The sequence below is a fragment of the Lissotriton vulgaris genome, chromosome 1_1 (assembly GCF_964263255.1).
Source record: "Lissotriton vulgaris chromosome 1_1, aLisVul1.2, whole genome shotgun sequence".
Lineage (NCBI taxonomy): Eukaryota > Metazoa > Chordata > Amphibia > Caudata > Salamandridae > Lissotriton > Lissotriton vulgaris.
The window spans coordinates 1,113,600,922-1,113,615,175 of NC_141685.1; the positions used below are offsets into that span (position 1 = coordinate 1,113,600,922).

General features: G+C 44.8%; 1 protein-coding gene across 1 annotated transcript in view; it reads left to right on the plus strand.

The window, feature by feature from the left end:
* DCAF15 (DDB1 and CUL4 associated factor 15) overlaps positions 1-14,254 on the plus strand; it is a 237,310-nt gene that overhangs the window by 157,971 nt on the left and 65,085 nt on the right. The window contains exon 8 of the mRNA XM_086963642.1: positions 1,913-2,004. Coding sequence (XP_086819768.1) covers positions 1,913-2,004 — 92 coding nt within the window. The remainder of the gene's footprint in view (positions 1-1,912; positions 2,005-14,254) is intronic.

Genomic DNA, 14,254 nt, shown 5'->3' on the forward strand with positions numbered 1-14,254 from the left:
TAGATTCCGCTAGATCCAGTCTCCGGTCGTGAGCCTGCACCGTGGAGCCAATGTCCGCCAGTTTCTTTTCCAAACTATCAAAGCGAGTGTCCAGCGCCTTAAAGCCGGCGCGCATCTCCCCCATCATGGCGGCCATCATTGACGTCGCGTCGCCAGTATCCGGTGCCCCCTGCGCTCCCGACGTCGTGCCCGGGGGGGGGGGGGGGGGGATCCGCAGTCGGTGGAGGAGGTTTATCAAAGTTCAGTGTCCTTTGGGCCGGGTCCTTCTTCCCCATGGCCGCAGTCGTGTGACGGGGTCGCAAACGCAGCGACAATGGCAGGGAGCAGGGATCCATTGTAGCGCAGGTGGTCGGGTATGACCCCCACCCAGCAGGTAGCGTGGGCTCAGACCAGGAGAGAAAGTTCAAGGAGGCGCAGGTCAGTCACAGGCAGGGCCACGGATCGTTTCAAAGCAGGGTCCACGTGCAGCACGCCGCAACCTTAATCGATGGAGTGCTCAAGGAACATGTGTTGGAGCTGTTCAAGGCGATCCGGCAGCATGAAGCACAGAGGCACATCGGGGCCGTCGGGCAGCACCGAATAAGGTGCCGAGCCCTCCAGCAGCCGCGCACCCCCCCCTCCACCCCCGGCAAGGCTCCGCAGGCAACACCCCAAGGCCACGAGATCCCGAACTCCAGGCCCCGGCTTCCCAACACGACCGGGCCGAAGGCCCCGAACGCAGCCAGGGACCAGGAAACCTGGGAGCAGGAACCGCGCAGTAGCGGTGGCCCCCACAACAACCCAGCAAGGGAGCAGCACTAAAGGGGGGGCGGAAGGCCAAGGCGGAGCGGGACTCACCCGGCGCTCCAGCGCAGAGGGATGATGGCGCCGACGCCCGGAGGCTTCAGGACCCCTCCGCCGTGATCTCTGCGTCCGGCCGCTCCGGCGGCACGGAAATGGCTCAATCACGATCCGCTGTCATCTGGAGGCATTCACAGGTCCGAGGCGCGGTCAAAAACTCCGGTCAGCATCTCTGTGTGCCGTTACATGGCGCCCGCTCGGAGGAGCTTCACTGCGGAGCCGCCATTCCGCTCGCCGCCGTGGCCACGCCCCCACCTTGATTTCATGTTTCTTCGCCATTTTGGTAATTACTTCAGCTGACTTGTGTATAATTTGTTAATGCTCGGGTCTGTGTCTTTTCAATGATAATTAATGGAAAAGTGGTGTCCAAGATGTCCATCACTAAATGGATAGTAAAATGTATTCAATAGTTACAAATGAGCTTCTCTTGGGAAAGAGCATATTCAATCTACAAGAAAACACTGAAATATTAAACTGCTAAGCAACTCATTTGCTGCTACTCTGCCATCACACCTGTCTCCAGTTTTTGGAAGATGACCAGTGTTGTAAAATCAGTGTCTGGCTTCTAAATCTGGAACAGGTTGCTCTGCCCAAGAAAATGTTTACTTACCTGTAACTTTAGTTTCGCATCTTAATTACAGATGCACATACAACACACCATAACCACTACGTATGTGAGTGGTTAAACGCTTATTTAATTTCTAATATCACAACTTTTTGTTAATCACACAACATGATCGCAGGGGTAAGGGCAATATGAAGGTGAAATTGAGATCTGATTGATTGCCACTACACATTGATAGGTAGTTGCCCAGCATGTGAATGTGTAATCTGTAAACGTTGAAAAAGCACTCTTATAGTTAAGTAACCTTATTCTTTTTCTTTTCCAGTATTTTCCTTGTCTTGCCTTTGAATGAGGTGAATCCTGTGTGCTCTATCTCCTCTTATTTTCCAGTTTCTTCTCACGGGCGCATTTGCCTTCATTTTTATTTGTTCTATACTTAGATCTTTAACTCAGTGGGCCATGTTTATTTTGCTTCTTGTTCATATTTGTTCTCTCTTCCCCACTTAGAGTATGAAGATGATAAAATCTCGCTGCCCTTTGTTGTCACAGACCTGAGGGGAAGGAACCTTAAACCCATGAAAGCCAGTGCCATTGTGCCTGTGAGTATCTGCTCGCCTTGCCTTGAAGATTGTATTTAAGGCCTGAGGTGTAGTGCACTGTAATGAGCAGGGTAACCCTTAAGTATTGTGAAGGCCTGGAGACTGAATGAGTTCCAATGCAATGGTGTGCTCTACAATGACTGATTTAGAGATGCTGTTGGATATTGGGATTTTTAGATGTGGAGTGTAGTCATAGGCATAGTTTAGTGCTTACATTTGCTCTGTGCCTAGTCTTTAGACGGTTGCGATATGATGAAAGCTTCTTTCTGGTAGACCCTGGAATCTGAGATGCTTTCGCCGATTACCTTAGGGGATTGGAGGCTGTAGACAGTCAATCTCACTCATTGCACCCTTTCGGGTCTTCACTTCAGTCCCTTTTGGTCAAAATATCGTGAGTAAGCCAATGTGCTTAACTAAAACACTCTGGACATTTCAATTTGAATTGTGGAAGACTGCGATTGTGTAGTTTATTTAAACTTTGAGAAATGTGTTTAGCTCCACGATACATAAGGCTTTAAAAAAACGTCTGTTGTAAACACTCTAAAAAAGGGTTCATTGTAAAACATCAGAAATAATTTTAGGTGAATGAGCTCTTTAAGCTACCGTACAGACTTCCCTTAACCCCTACCATGTTTACAATTGGGTGTTGTGGACTGTTATGCAGCCCAGGCTTCACTAGGGACTGAGCACTGCGCCACCCCTGCATCCTTTAAGAGCAAATGCATGGAGGTATCTTACAACATATACACTAAATACTCCTAGAAACCGAAAAAGGGCAGTGAGCAAAGAGATTCTGAGACTGTGGATTCAGTCATCAGTTGAGCTGGCTGTACCTCAAATCGAGTCCACACGCAGCCATGTGCCGTGCATGTCTCTTGCACATGCAAGAGATTAGTAAAGCCCAGAGTTGCAACATACTTGCCAATCAGGTGAATGTGTCAAGGACGTACACATGCTTCATGGTTCCTTTTGCTCTTTTGTTATCTAAAGAGGTCCTACATCGGCTCATAGAGGGGTCTCCTAATGATTTTGTGGCCAGGTCTGGAATGAGAAAGGGCTATCTTTACCGCACAGGAAAGCAGTATCAAAAGGATAGCTGGGATTGTTAGTTTGGGGAACAGTGAGCAAAGGGTTGGTGTGAAGCGTTCCCATTATTAGAGGATTGCAACCAATCTGAAGACCCTCATATAACCTTGTTGGAGTTTTAGGCAGGTCTTGCATAAAGAAAATGGACATGCCTTCAGTTTGTTGTAGTGACCCAGAAGAAAAAAGATTTGTTTTGGGGTGATTAGCAATGAACACTTGGTGTAATGTAGCCAGAAGCCTTTTATGCTATTGGGTTATTTATAATCTAGCTATACATTGTGGGAATCTTCACTTAACCGTATGCGCGCTAGCGGGTTTTCCCGCTGCGCGCTGAAATTTTAAAAAACCTGCATTACGTGACAAAGCCAGCTCGTCATGTGCGCAGGTAACGCCCATGACGAGCTGGCTTTGTCACCTGCATCGAAGGGGTTAAAATCCAAATCCTAGAAAAGTCATACCCATGCGTATGTGAGTACAGTAATTTAGATGGTGAACATCTACACCTTATGTGTAACAAATGAGAAAAACATCTTTATCTCGGTTTTAAACCGTTCAATACCAGAAAAAAGGATTTATAAAACTTCTTTGCAGTATATTCTCATTTTGCTGCCTTAACCCCACATTTAACTTCTTGAAGGAAATTGAGGGAAATGCAGTCAGCTAGACTGGAATCATGTGAAACTGAAATCAGGACACTGATTCTTTAAGGTGCAGCATCTTCCATAGCCCATCATGCAACTGCTCCAGAACTACAGTTCTTGCTACTGTGATATACCTTACCCAATAATTCATCAGGGCAGGAGTATGGGTTGTTCATAATGTCAAGGAAGATTTGTACAATGCAGAGCTAGACTTGCAGGTGAGACACACTCCTTTGCATTGTAGGATCGTCATTGGTTGTTCCAAAAAGCAGTACAAAATAAAAATCAAATACCCAAACTTCTGGAGCTTAACTAAACCTGAACTGCAACATCCAACCAGTACAGTGGAAAACGAACGGAACAAATGTCTCAGAAAAGATTAACTAACTAAAGTGTCTACCTTGACATTCAACTACAGACAATAATGCTTAATGAAGGGAATCATAGGTTTCCAACTTGCAGCCCTGCAAACCAGCAGTAGCGGCAAGGGTAGAATTGGGGTTGGAATTCATAAATAGTTCAAAGAAAACTTAACATAAGGGGGGGGCAACCCAGCTATTCTTGGGGTTGGGGTGGTATTCACAAATACTTCTAAGAAATGTTAACACTGGAAAAATTGATAACTGACTTTATGTAGGCAGCAGTTGTTACCAAATGTACATTGCGTTAGTGTGTTGGAGCCTTGATCTGACCAGATGAAAATGTACTGGTTAGCTGCTATTTCTAGGCAGGCAGAGGAGTCCCTGTTCTATTGCTAGCACCTGTGATAAAATATATTCCATTTGAAGGAATCTGTTTGGTTTCTTACTCTTTAAGAATGTCCATACGGTCTTAACGAAAATTCAAGTGTTCACATTGCACATACCCCTGATCATGCTCCCAAGATGGACATCTGACCGGTATGGAACACATTCTCTGTAAGTTTTATAGAAAATTTGTTTGCATGACACCCTCTTGTGTAGTCTCCTGGAAAGGTGAAGTAATCTGTAAACCATCATTGTCCTTGGCATTTCAGGGCAATGATCACCATCCTGGAATTTTTCAGTTTGAACAGACTTAATGATAGCAGGTGAATCTGAGGGAAAGCAAATAGAAAATGGATCAAAAGGGCGTTCCCCAGTGATTTTGGCCTTAATACCGTGATGCATTTTGTTTTCAGTTGTGGCAAAGTGTTCTATGAGTAAAAAGGCTCATGCCTTAACAATGACTTAAAAGCACTTGTCCAACAATGATTTGTGGTTTTCTTTGCATACTCAGTTGGGAGTGTCTGCTTGCATCTTTTCCACCCATTACAGATGTATTGCACTGCCTTAGAAAATTACACTGATTGAGAAGCCTCTGTGAATGATACTTCTCCAGATGGCTTGTGAGTGCCTTGAAAAAGTTCTGGATCTGGTGCCAAGTCTTGTTAAGATAACACACGGGAGTTGTTTTATCAGTTAGAAAAAGAATCCTGCCAACGCCTGACAAGGAAGGGCTAGTGGGCTAATTGCACTGAACCTAGTTCTTGCATGTTGTGATGTCCTCCCCAAACCATTAGACATGTCTTTTCCAGTGGATTGAGTCAGTAAGTCCTGATAGACAGGAAATCCTTGCAAAAGAGTTATGATTTTGGTGCCAAGGCAGAGAGTGGAATTTTTCTTTAAAAAGGTGTCGTTTCTTTCTGGTTATGACTCTGGCTCCATTGATCCTCTAGAGTTTGTTGATGAGGTTCCATGTTAAATGTTGTCTTTAGAATTCTGGAAATGCATGAGACTGTGAAACCCAGAAGAAATTAGGCTGGTCTTGCTGATGGGCTCTTTTTGGCAGTTGTAGGCATTTCATAATAATTATGGTACACACTTCTCCAAAGAAAACACTTTTTGCTTACTACTTATTTAGAGTGGCCCCCTTCTAATTGAAAACTTAATGGGGTGGACTTTTGAAAGGTGACTGTAGGACTGAGTTTGCTCAGATTACTCCATGTTTGAAACCTTTGACCCCTTTTGAAGACTGTCTGCATTTGAGGCTAAATTTGATTAAGACCAAATATTCTAAACTTTTGCCTTTTGATCCACGTAGCGTTTTTTCAAATCGCGGTTTGGCCTGTAACTTTTTCTCAGACCTTTCTTATGTAGCAAAGCTTTTGTGGAGACCTTTTCCCCTTTGCGATTGAGAAATGTGTTTTGAGGCCCACTTAGTGATGAGATTGCATTTCCTCTTTCAAAAATTCTAATTGGAGCTTCAAAGCCGCGTTCTGGTAAAGGAGCAGGTGCATAACCATTCTGCACAGTGTTCAGTACCCCTCTGTCTCTAGTAATGCTTAGCAATTCTTCTTAATAATCTTTGACACTTCACCCCACCTGCACCTGTATTAATGTCCAGAGGCAGGGAAGTAAGAAGAATGTGTTGGTTTTTCTGAGCATTCCTACCGTAGTATTGCTGCGGCGAAGTCCACATTCAAAGATATTCCCTGGTGATATATCGGCCTTCAAGACTTTTATTGCTGTTAATGAGTTGGTCGGGTGAAGCTTTAAAAATGTTTGTATGGGTGGTAATTCTCTCCTCTGACTGAACTTTCAATTAAAGTTTAAAACTCATGCCAAAAAGACCGCTGGCGTGTGCTTTGGCCTGCTCCGATCAGCCCAGAAGATTCTGCCTCTGCTCCCAGTGGCTACTCGTAGGCTTCTCATCCAGGGACTTATCATCTCGCGGCTGGATTTCAGCAATGCGCTATTCCTGGGTGCGCCCGAATCCACCCTGAATAAACTGCAGCAAGTGCAGAACGCGGCTGCCAGGCTTTTGACGGGTCTCCCCAGGCGTCAATCTGCCCGCCCGGCGTTGAGGGCATTGCACTGGCTCCCCGTAAGGGACAGGGTGAAATTCAAGTCCCTTTGTATTGCCCACAAAGTTTTGCACGGGGTAGGCCCTCCCATTCTTGAGGAGATGGTCCAGCCTTACAAGGCCTCTCGTTCCCTCCGCTCTGACCATCAACATCTCCTCCAGGTTGGCAGGGTGAAAAAGGCTAGAACGGGTGGCAGAAGGTTCTCAATAAATGTGGCTTCCCTGTGGAACTCATTGCCCCTACAACTTAGATCGGAAGCTAGTCTGCTTCGCTTCCGTAAACTTTTAAAAACTTTCTTGTTTTCTGTCAAATCTCTTCATTTTGTTTTAGCTGTGTTATGTTCTGGAAGCGCTGGGATGCCTATTGGTAACCAGGCACTATACAAAACTCAGAATAATAATAATAAAGTACCTGGTTCACTCCTCAGGACCCCTGTCCCCCAGCATCTCTTCATTTATGCGTGGAGTGAAGAGAGCTAGACCAAAGAAAGGATTGGAAAATATTATCAGTCTTTCATAATGCTCTGTTGTAGCACCCTTGAAGAGCTGTTGCAGTAGCCGCTTTTAATGCTGTCCCTTCATTGCCACAAACCTTTGTATGCAAAACATCCTGGAGTTTATTTTCTGCGTTCAAGGGCATTCTTGTTTACTGAGCTGAAGCATGGTTACTTCTGACTGCAGAAACAAGACCCCATTTGGTCTGAGATCGGACTGAAAAAACACTGGATCTTGTGAGGAAATTTGTATTTTTTATGCAAGTGTGGATCTGCTTCTTTTGTGGTTGTTAGTGTAAGGAAGCTCTCTTCTGCAATCTCATCAAGCCCCAAATCATAGACCGAAAAAGTCCAGACTGCACTTCTTGTTGGATTTCCTCCGTAATGACTGAAACCAGTGGGTGTGGAGACTTGGTTGGGGCTGGGGCATTCAATTTCTGTTCACTTCTAGTCACCCACATAAAGGAGGTAATATCAAAGGCAGGCAGACTGGATGGAAAGCCAGGCAGAGACCTAGGTCAATGTATTGGAATAATTGCCCAGATCTGTATATTTGGAGGTGACCGAGTAGGAGTTGTAGTTGTCTTTTTCTGAGGTACCAGAACAATCAGTGGTGGGAAGCAACGATGTATTAGGCATGATGCGACCATTTAGCACCATTGGCAAGTTAGATTTACCTGTTGGTGAAGACTCAATTCCCCCTAGGATCCATGGATGGTCGAATATTTATACTCTGTGGTGGAAAAACCATTTTACTAAGCATTGGGAGCATTTTGGGAGTGTTGGAGTTTGTGGAATCTGGAAGTGTGTGTACATGGTCATCCGATTATGAATGCATGTCACACACATTGTGTGCGAGTGAGGGCAGTTTTTCCCAAAAATTTTGAGTTTTTTCCGAGCCCTGTGTCTTTGTCTGTTTTGGGTTTTTCTCCCCACCCCTGTGTTTATATTATTGATTAGGGGGTTCGGGGTGGTGGAGCACACTTATTGACCCTCTCCCCTCCTTAGTGTTAAATCATCCGATTATATCACAGACTGACAGGATACTCCTCACTTTTGAAGTTTTGTGCTTTAATGTCTAAAACCCCTGTCTCTACATTGAGTGCTCCAAAGATGAGCGGCTTGAATTTGAATGATGTGATGGGGCTTGCCTCCCTGTCAAAACAGTTTTAACGGAAGATAGTGCATTCATTTCAGCATTGTAATACCATATCAGTCTTCTGCAAACGGGTTGAAAGTGCGTCTATTCTAATTATAGAATGGATGCTTTGGAGTGGCAATGCTTTCTGTGTGCATCCTCTTTTGGATCTCCCTGTCTGAGCTCTTGGAGGTAGAAAGAGGTTTGATGGTGAAGGAATCTCTCCACTGGCTGCTCCCCTATAGTCCTTCCCTTCTATTTTTGTGGTCAGACTCCATTCTTTCTCTAAGTTGGATTCTTTCACTGTCTTTGAGAGTCCTGGAATTTTTTTGTCAGTTTGAGAGTCCACCTCAAGGGTGGGTGGCTGGTATGTCCAAGATGGCGAACACACTATAGGGAGGCCCTCCACTACTACCACATTATCTGTCACTAATCCTAACAAGCATTTGCAATAGGTCTCGCATTGACAGGAGTTTAAGCTATTGGCAATGCAATAGCTTTTGGTGTGCCAGAGTGAAACGAGGCAGCAGTACTGCTGTGGTACAATCTTTAATGTTCTTAACGAAAAGAGGCTCCTGAATTTGATGTCCACACTACTGGTAGTCACAGCAAATACGCGAGTGGCTCTGACCATGCCAGCTGCTATCCATCGCAGTGACGTTCCACAAGGAATTGGGGGTGTGGCACGTTACCGCATCCCCCTCTGAGTGCGGCAGCTGGTAGGAGCCTGAAGGTCTTATTGGGCCTAGGCTTAGTGGTGGACGGGCCTGACTGCAAGCAGCACTGTGATGGCTTACGGCTCTGTCTGGGTGCTTGTGTCCCTGCTGGGCTTCAGACCTGGCGATAAGGCATAAAAAGTTTGTAAACATTGCGCTTTAGCCATGCTCTGTTTGCGGGCAGCAGCACGAACACTGGTGGGGTCGTGTCTGGCCTGGGCCCTGCCGCAGGTGTCAGAACAGTTGTTTCAGCGACTAACTCGACTGGGGACGCATGCACAGGCTATGACTGGCTACATTCACCCTTCCTCACCTGTGCCACACTGCATTTGCTGCTAAACGCGTAAAACCTGGTGTGGGCCCCGGGGGTCACATTGGGCCGAAGCCCAATTGTAGGTGTTGTTGGTGGCACCCAGGAGGGGTGACTGCTTGAAGATGCATGCACAAGGTATCTCCTGTTGAGGTGGCCTCTTTTCATATATGTGCGATGCTTGTGTTTGAGACATTGGGGAGTGGATCAGGACTGGCTCCTGGCATCGGCTGCAACTTCCCTGTAGGCATGGGCAAATCCACTCTCGCCGAAACGCGCCCCCCACCCCCTTCCCCAACACACACCGCCTTTTTGGCTGTCTATGGTTGCACCCTGTTGTTGCATTCCCCCTATCCCCTCATGGAACACAGACCTGACACCGGTACACTCCTTTCCCTGTTGCCGCTATGGCCACTGGGTGTTTGGGAGACAGATTGAGCCCTGGTCTGACTGCAAGAGCCACCATTTGTTTGCTGGCACATGCCTGTTCGATGCCAGGGCACTATGCAACATTTTAGCTCCTATCTGCTCCCCTGCATTATATTGCACGTCCATGCATTAACCTTTGTGGCGCTAGGCTTCCTTTCTCCCAGCTGGGCGCTTGTTGAGGACACTGGCCTCAGTTCACCTGCTCCTCTGCACTTATGGGACTCTTTAGGACATTTAGCATTGCAACAGCTTTCATACCTACTTAGTCATCGTGTGGCCCTAGCTTCAAAGCCATGTTACATGTTGTCCCTGGGACGCAGTGATATGTCTGTCTGTGATGTGCCTACTCCAGGTTCACCTGGACTTTTTTCCTCCTCCAAGTTGCCCTAGATAGAATACCTTGACCTGGTTTGTCTGGGGGATCGCTGAGGCGGCCACTCCATAACCATCAGTTAGCCGTCAACAGGACCTCTGTGAGGTGGGGCCTTATGGTGTAAGGTTGTAGACTGTGCAGGGCTGCTCATGCTGTGACACCACGGCACGCACTAAGTAGCGCTGGACCGAGCTGAACTGGGAACCGAGTTGGGAGTACTGGTGAGCCAAATTGAGCCAAACCTTGTGTGATTGTGCCCTGGGCAGAGGGCATACAATTCAGAGGCCCTGGGCTAACAGCTCGACGGAGGCAGCCAGGAGGCAGGTGGTGTGCCGTACAGTGCACCAAAGCAAGGCTAGGAGGTAAGAGCTGTGGAGCTGTGGTGTTTACCTGCCCGCTTGCTTACGCTTGAGCTTGTTTTAGCATAGGTGTTCCTTGCCGCCTAGAGGGTCACTATATCAAAGTGGTTATAGTACAGAAAACATTCCAATAAGGAAATAGCGCTTGTACAAACTGAAAAGCTCCGCTCCTAAAGGAACTTTTGAAATTTTGCAGCTTTCAAGTGGTGCTATAGGAAATGGCGCTTGTACAAATTGAAATGCTCTTCTCCGAGAGGAACTTGTGGAATTTTGCATTTTTCAAGGGGTGTAACTACAGATGGGGAGCTAGCCGGAAATCGGGAACCTCCTCAAGGTTCTGTTGTCTTCTTTTGAAAATGCACTACGAGATCTGGGCGTGGGAGAGGTCAAGTGCAACCGTCCTTTCAAGAACAGCTACAAATAAGGCAAAGAGCGGCTAGGAAAAAACTAACCCACTCTAAAAAAAAGAAATCCCCAAGAGATGATTGAGACAGGCGATGAGAGTGTACTGGAAAGAACTGGGTCAAACCCAAACTCAAGCCCGGGGGCTCCTATAAAGGGTATGGGGCCTCTCCCATCCTCTATAGGAGAGGGCCAAACTAGTCCCATCTTAGTATTAAGGGTTTCTTTATGCAGAAGGGTGCCGTCAAAAGTGAGTAATGGTGATGTCCATTCACTCCCGCATTGGAAACTGTGAATGAAGACCAAGCAGAACTTGAGGACTCTATACTTCCAGAGGAGCTGAGAGTAATTGGAAATCAAGTACTCAGCCCCATACAATCAACACAACAAGTTCAATTAAGCCAAGATGTATCTGTGACGAAAAAATCGAATGTATGACTAAATAACTACTTCCTAAACCACGACTTTTTAAACCACGAAAGCTGAACAACGAGCTATGCTAAATCACTACAGTTTTTTATAACGACTTCCTAAACCACGAAAAAAAACAATTCGTAACTGGCCATTAGATGGCGCTATTGTAATAATAATTCTTCTTCAAAAATTTTTTACATTGCTCATTACCCATTTTATTTTTTATTTTTTCATCATATTTAAATTTAAAGTTATGTTTTCTAAAACCTGACAAACTACAAATGATTGTTAATTGTTGAAATTGATATTAAGCTTTAAAATTAAAATGTATAGAAAAACGAAACATTAACAATATCGATTAAGCATATTTTTGATAATAAGGTCATATCATTTTATTATTAAAAATATTTTTTTTACAAAATGTGGACACTGATTTATAATAAAATGTAAATCACCTACCTGACAACATGGATGGGGAGGAGGAGAGACTCGTGGTGTTTTGTTCCCCCAATGTATTACCATGCTGGCATTATGAAGGCTGACTGCTTTCCAACCTTCCTCTGAGACCGTTAGTCTGATATCTCCATCCAGTTGTCATGTTGGGGTTGGGGGACCTGCATAGCCTAATTCAAGAAGAATAGAGCGCTATCTTGTCAAAATCTGGGGCATGGAGAATCACGCACCATAGTGTGCCCTGAACTAATATCAGAGAGAGCCAGTTAAATCGGTTCTTCTTGAATTAGGCAAATATTTTGAGGAGGCGTCTCACTGTGATGTAGCACCTGATAACCCATCCTGACCAATAGGAAACGGCTAATTCTTGTGCACATTGGATGACTCTTTTACTCCTCAATGCTGATTAGATGTAGTCCCAGCAAAGATTATTGGAGTAAACATCTTCCGGAACAGTTGTGTTCACTTGTTTTTCTACAGCTGTTTTCTTTGACATCGTGCCAGAGAGTTTGCCTCTCTTCTGTTTCCAAGTTTATTTAAGGGGTGTGGGGCGGAGATGACTGACGTGAGCAGTCCGAGGTTCGGAGACCAAGACTGACGTAGTAGCTTGCATTGCAGTCCGGGAAAAGTCGTGGTTAAGGACTTCGTGGTTTAGAACTTCGTTGTTCAGGATTTGTCGTGGTTCAGACTTCGTTGTTCAGGTAAGTCGTCAATAATACTTCGTTGTTAAGGATGTTTCCCAAAAAAATCAACTCATAAAATGTTTGTCAATGCCCAAGTCCATGCTGCTCTAACTGAGTACATAAAGGAGGAGTCTCAATGGAAGACACGGCCTGGTGTAAAGGTTGATCAGTCAGCTGTTATTTCTTTGGACTTATAAAACTGCACTATGCCCTTGAATGTTAGTGATGCATCTGTTATCTGTATGGGGGATGTGCAGGTTAACAAAGTGTCCCAAGACCTTTTGATAACTGGGATGCCGGTGTCTGGGGCTGATAAAGGTGAGAATCTAGGAATGCCAATTTTAGAGATAATATATGATAAGAATATGTTATGTATATTTGGTTTAGAGAAATGTGGTGATGATTAGGTACCAGTCCAGTTACTGGATGACCGGGCAATTGTAATTCAGGTAAAAATGGATAATATAAACAATCTTTAGGGTGTTCAGATCCTAGGACAAGCTGATATTTAATCGAATGCTGCAGATCCTATTCTAGGTCAGCCTGACAACTCACTGAGCCCTGCGGATCTTTCATTTTTGTAAAAATATGACGTTTTAGCCAATGTTGACGGTCATGTTACAAAAAACGAAAATACAGGTGACTGGTGTATGGAAAAGTTTGCTTAATACCATGAAAGTTATAACAGTTGCACTTGACTTTTACTCAAACTTGAAATTCAGGTTGATTTGTTAAATACTTTAGCAGTCTATGTGGCCGATTTTGACTCGAAGCTACACAACCTGACAGGTTTGGTGGTTAAGGCCCAGGCTGAGGTTAATGACCAATTGATTAGATGTACATGTTCTCATATGTTGGACAAAATATTTGAGCTCCCAGAAATTTTAGGCTTTCTTGTGAAAGTTAAAGCAGGGAAATCGGTTTTGGGTAAAAACTTGATTTGTACAAGGAAGGGGATGATCGTGTATATTTTGAAAATAAGAATCTCCAAGATGTTGAGGCGAACAAGGGTTGTGATAACTCGGGTCTGCGAAAGGAGGTAGTCTGGGAGGCCGTGGTCATAAGTGTCTAGATGTACATGTAGAGGATGGCCAGGTCTCCAATGGACCTAAGAACGGCAAGTCAGTATCCACAGCCAAACCCCTGTGTACAAGCCATGGGGAAGGTACAAATGATTGTCCTTAGTTATCTAAACTTTCAAGGAAAAGGCTGTGGAAAGAGCGTAATCAGGCCAGAAGTGCAGTTGCGTTAGCAGCTATAGCAGCAAAGCCTAGGGATTATTACCCTATATTTAAACCAGCTGGTAAGAAATGCCCACCCCAGGTCAATGTTGTAGCAGGTGGGGATTCATCTATAGCACTGTTACCTATGATGGATAATGATCAGGGACATATAAATGGTAATAATATTGGTGTTCTCAAATCAAGTGATATATTAAAATTGGATTTGGTAAACATCAATAAGGAATGTGCGATAACATTGGATCATGAACCCCAGGGGTTAGGACTTTTGCCCAAAGATTATGTTGTTGATACTCTGAATTGGTCAAGTATGGTAGAAAAGTTAGAACCTACTATTGCCCAGAGACAACCCCCACTACAAATATTTCCTCAATCTATTTTACCTAAAGAAATTAACTCAGGTTTATTAAGCCCCTTGTGCGGCAGACAGAACTATAGTTGTAAAAATGGGGACACCAAATTAGTAATGCACCCTTTGTATGAATCCCAGGGATCCCAGGATAGCCTCAACCGGGGTTTACTCTTGAAAATCATTTCAACTATCCCTGACTTAGCATTTATTAAATCCTCTGATTTGGTGTCAGTACAATTTAGACAGGTACAGCCTAACACTCCTCGGGAGTCCACTGTTACAACTTGGTCCTCGAGTGATATTGTTACCAAGATTTTAGGAGCTAGGTTGAATTTT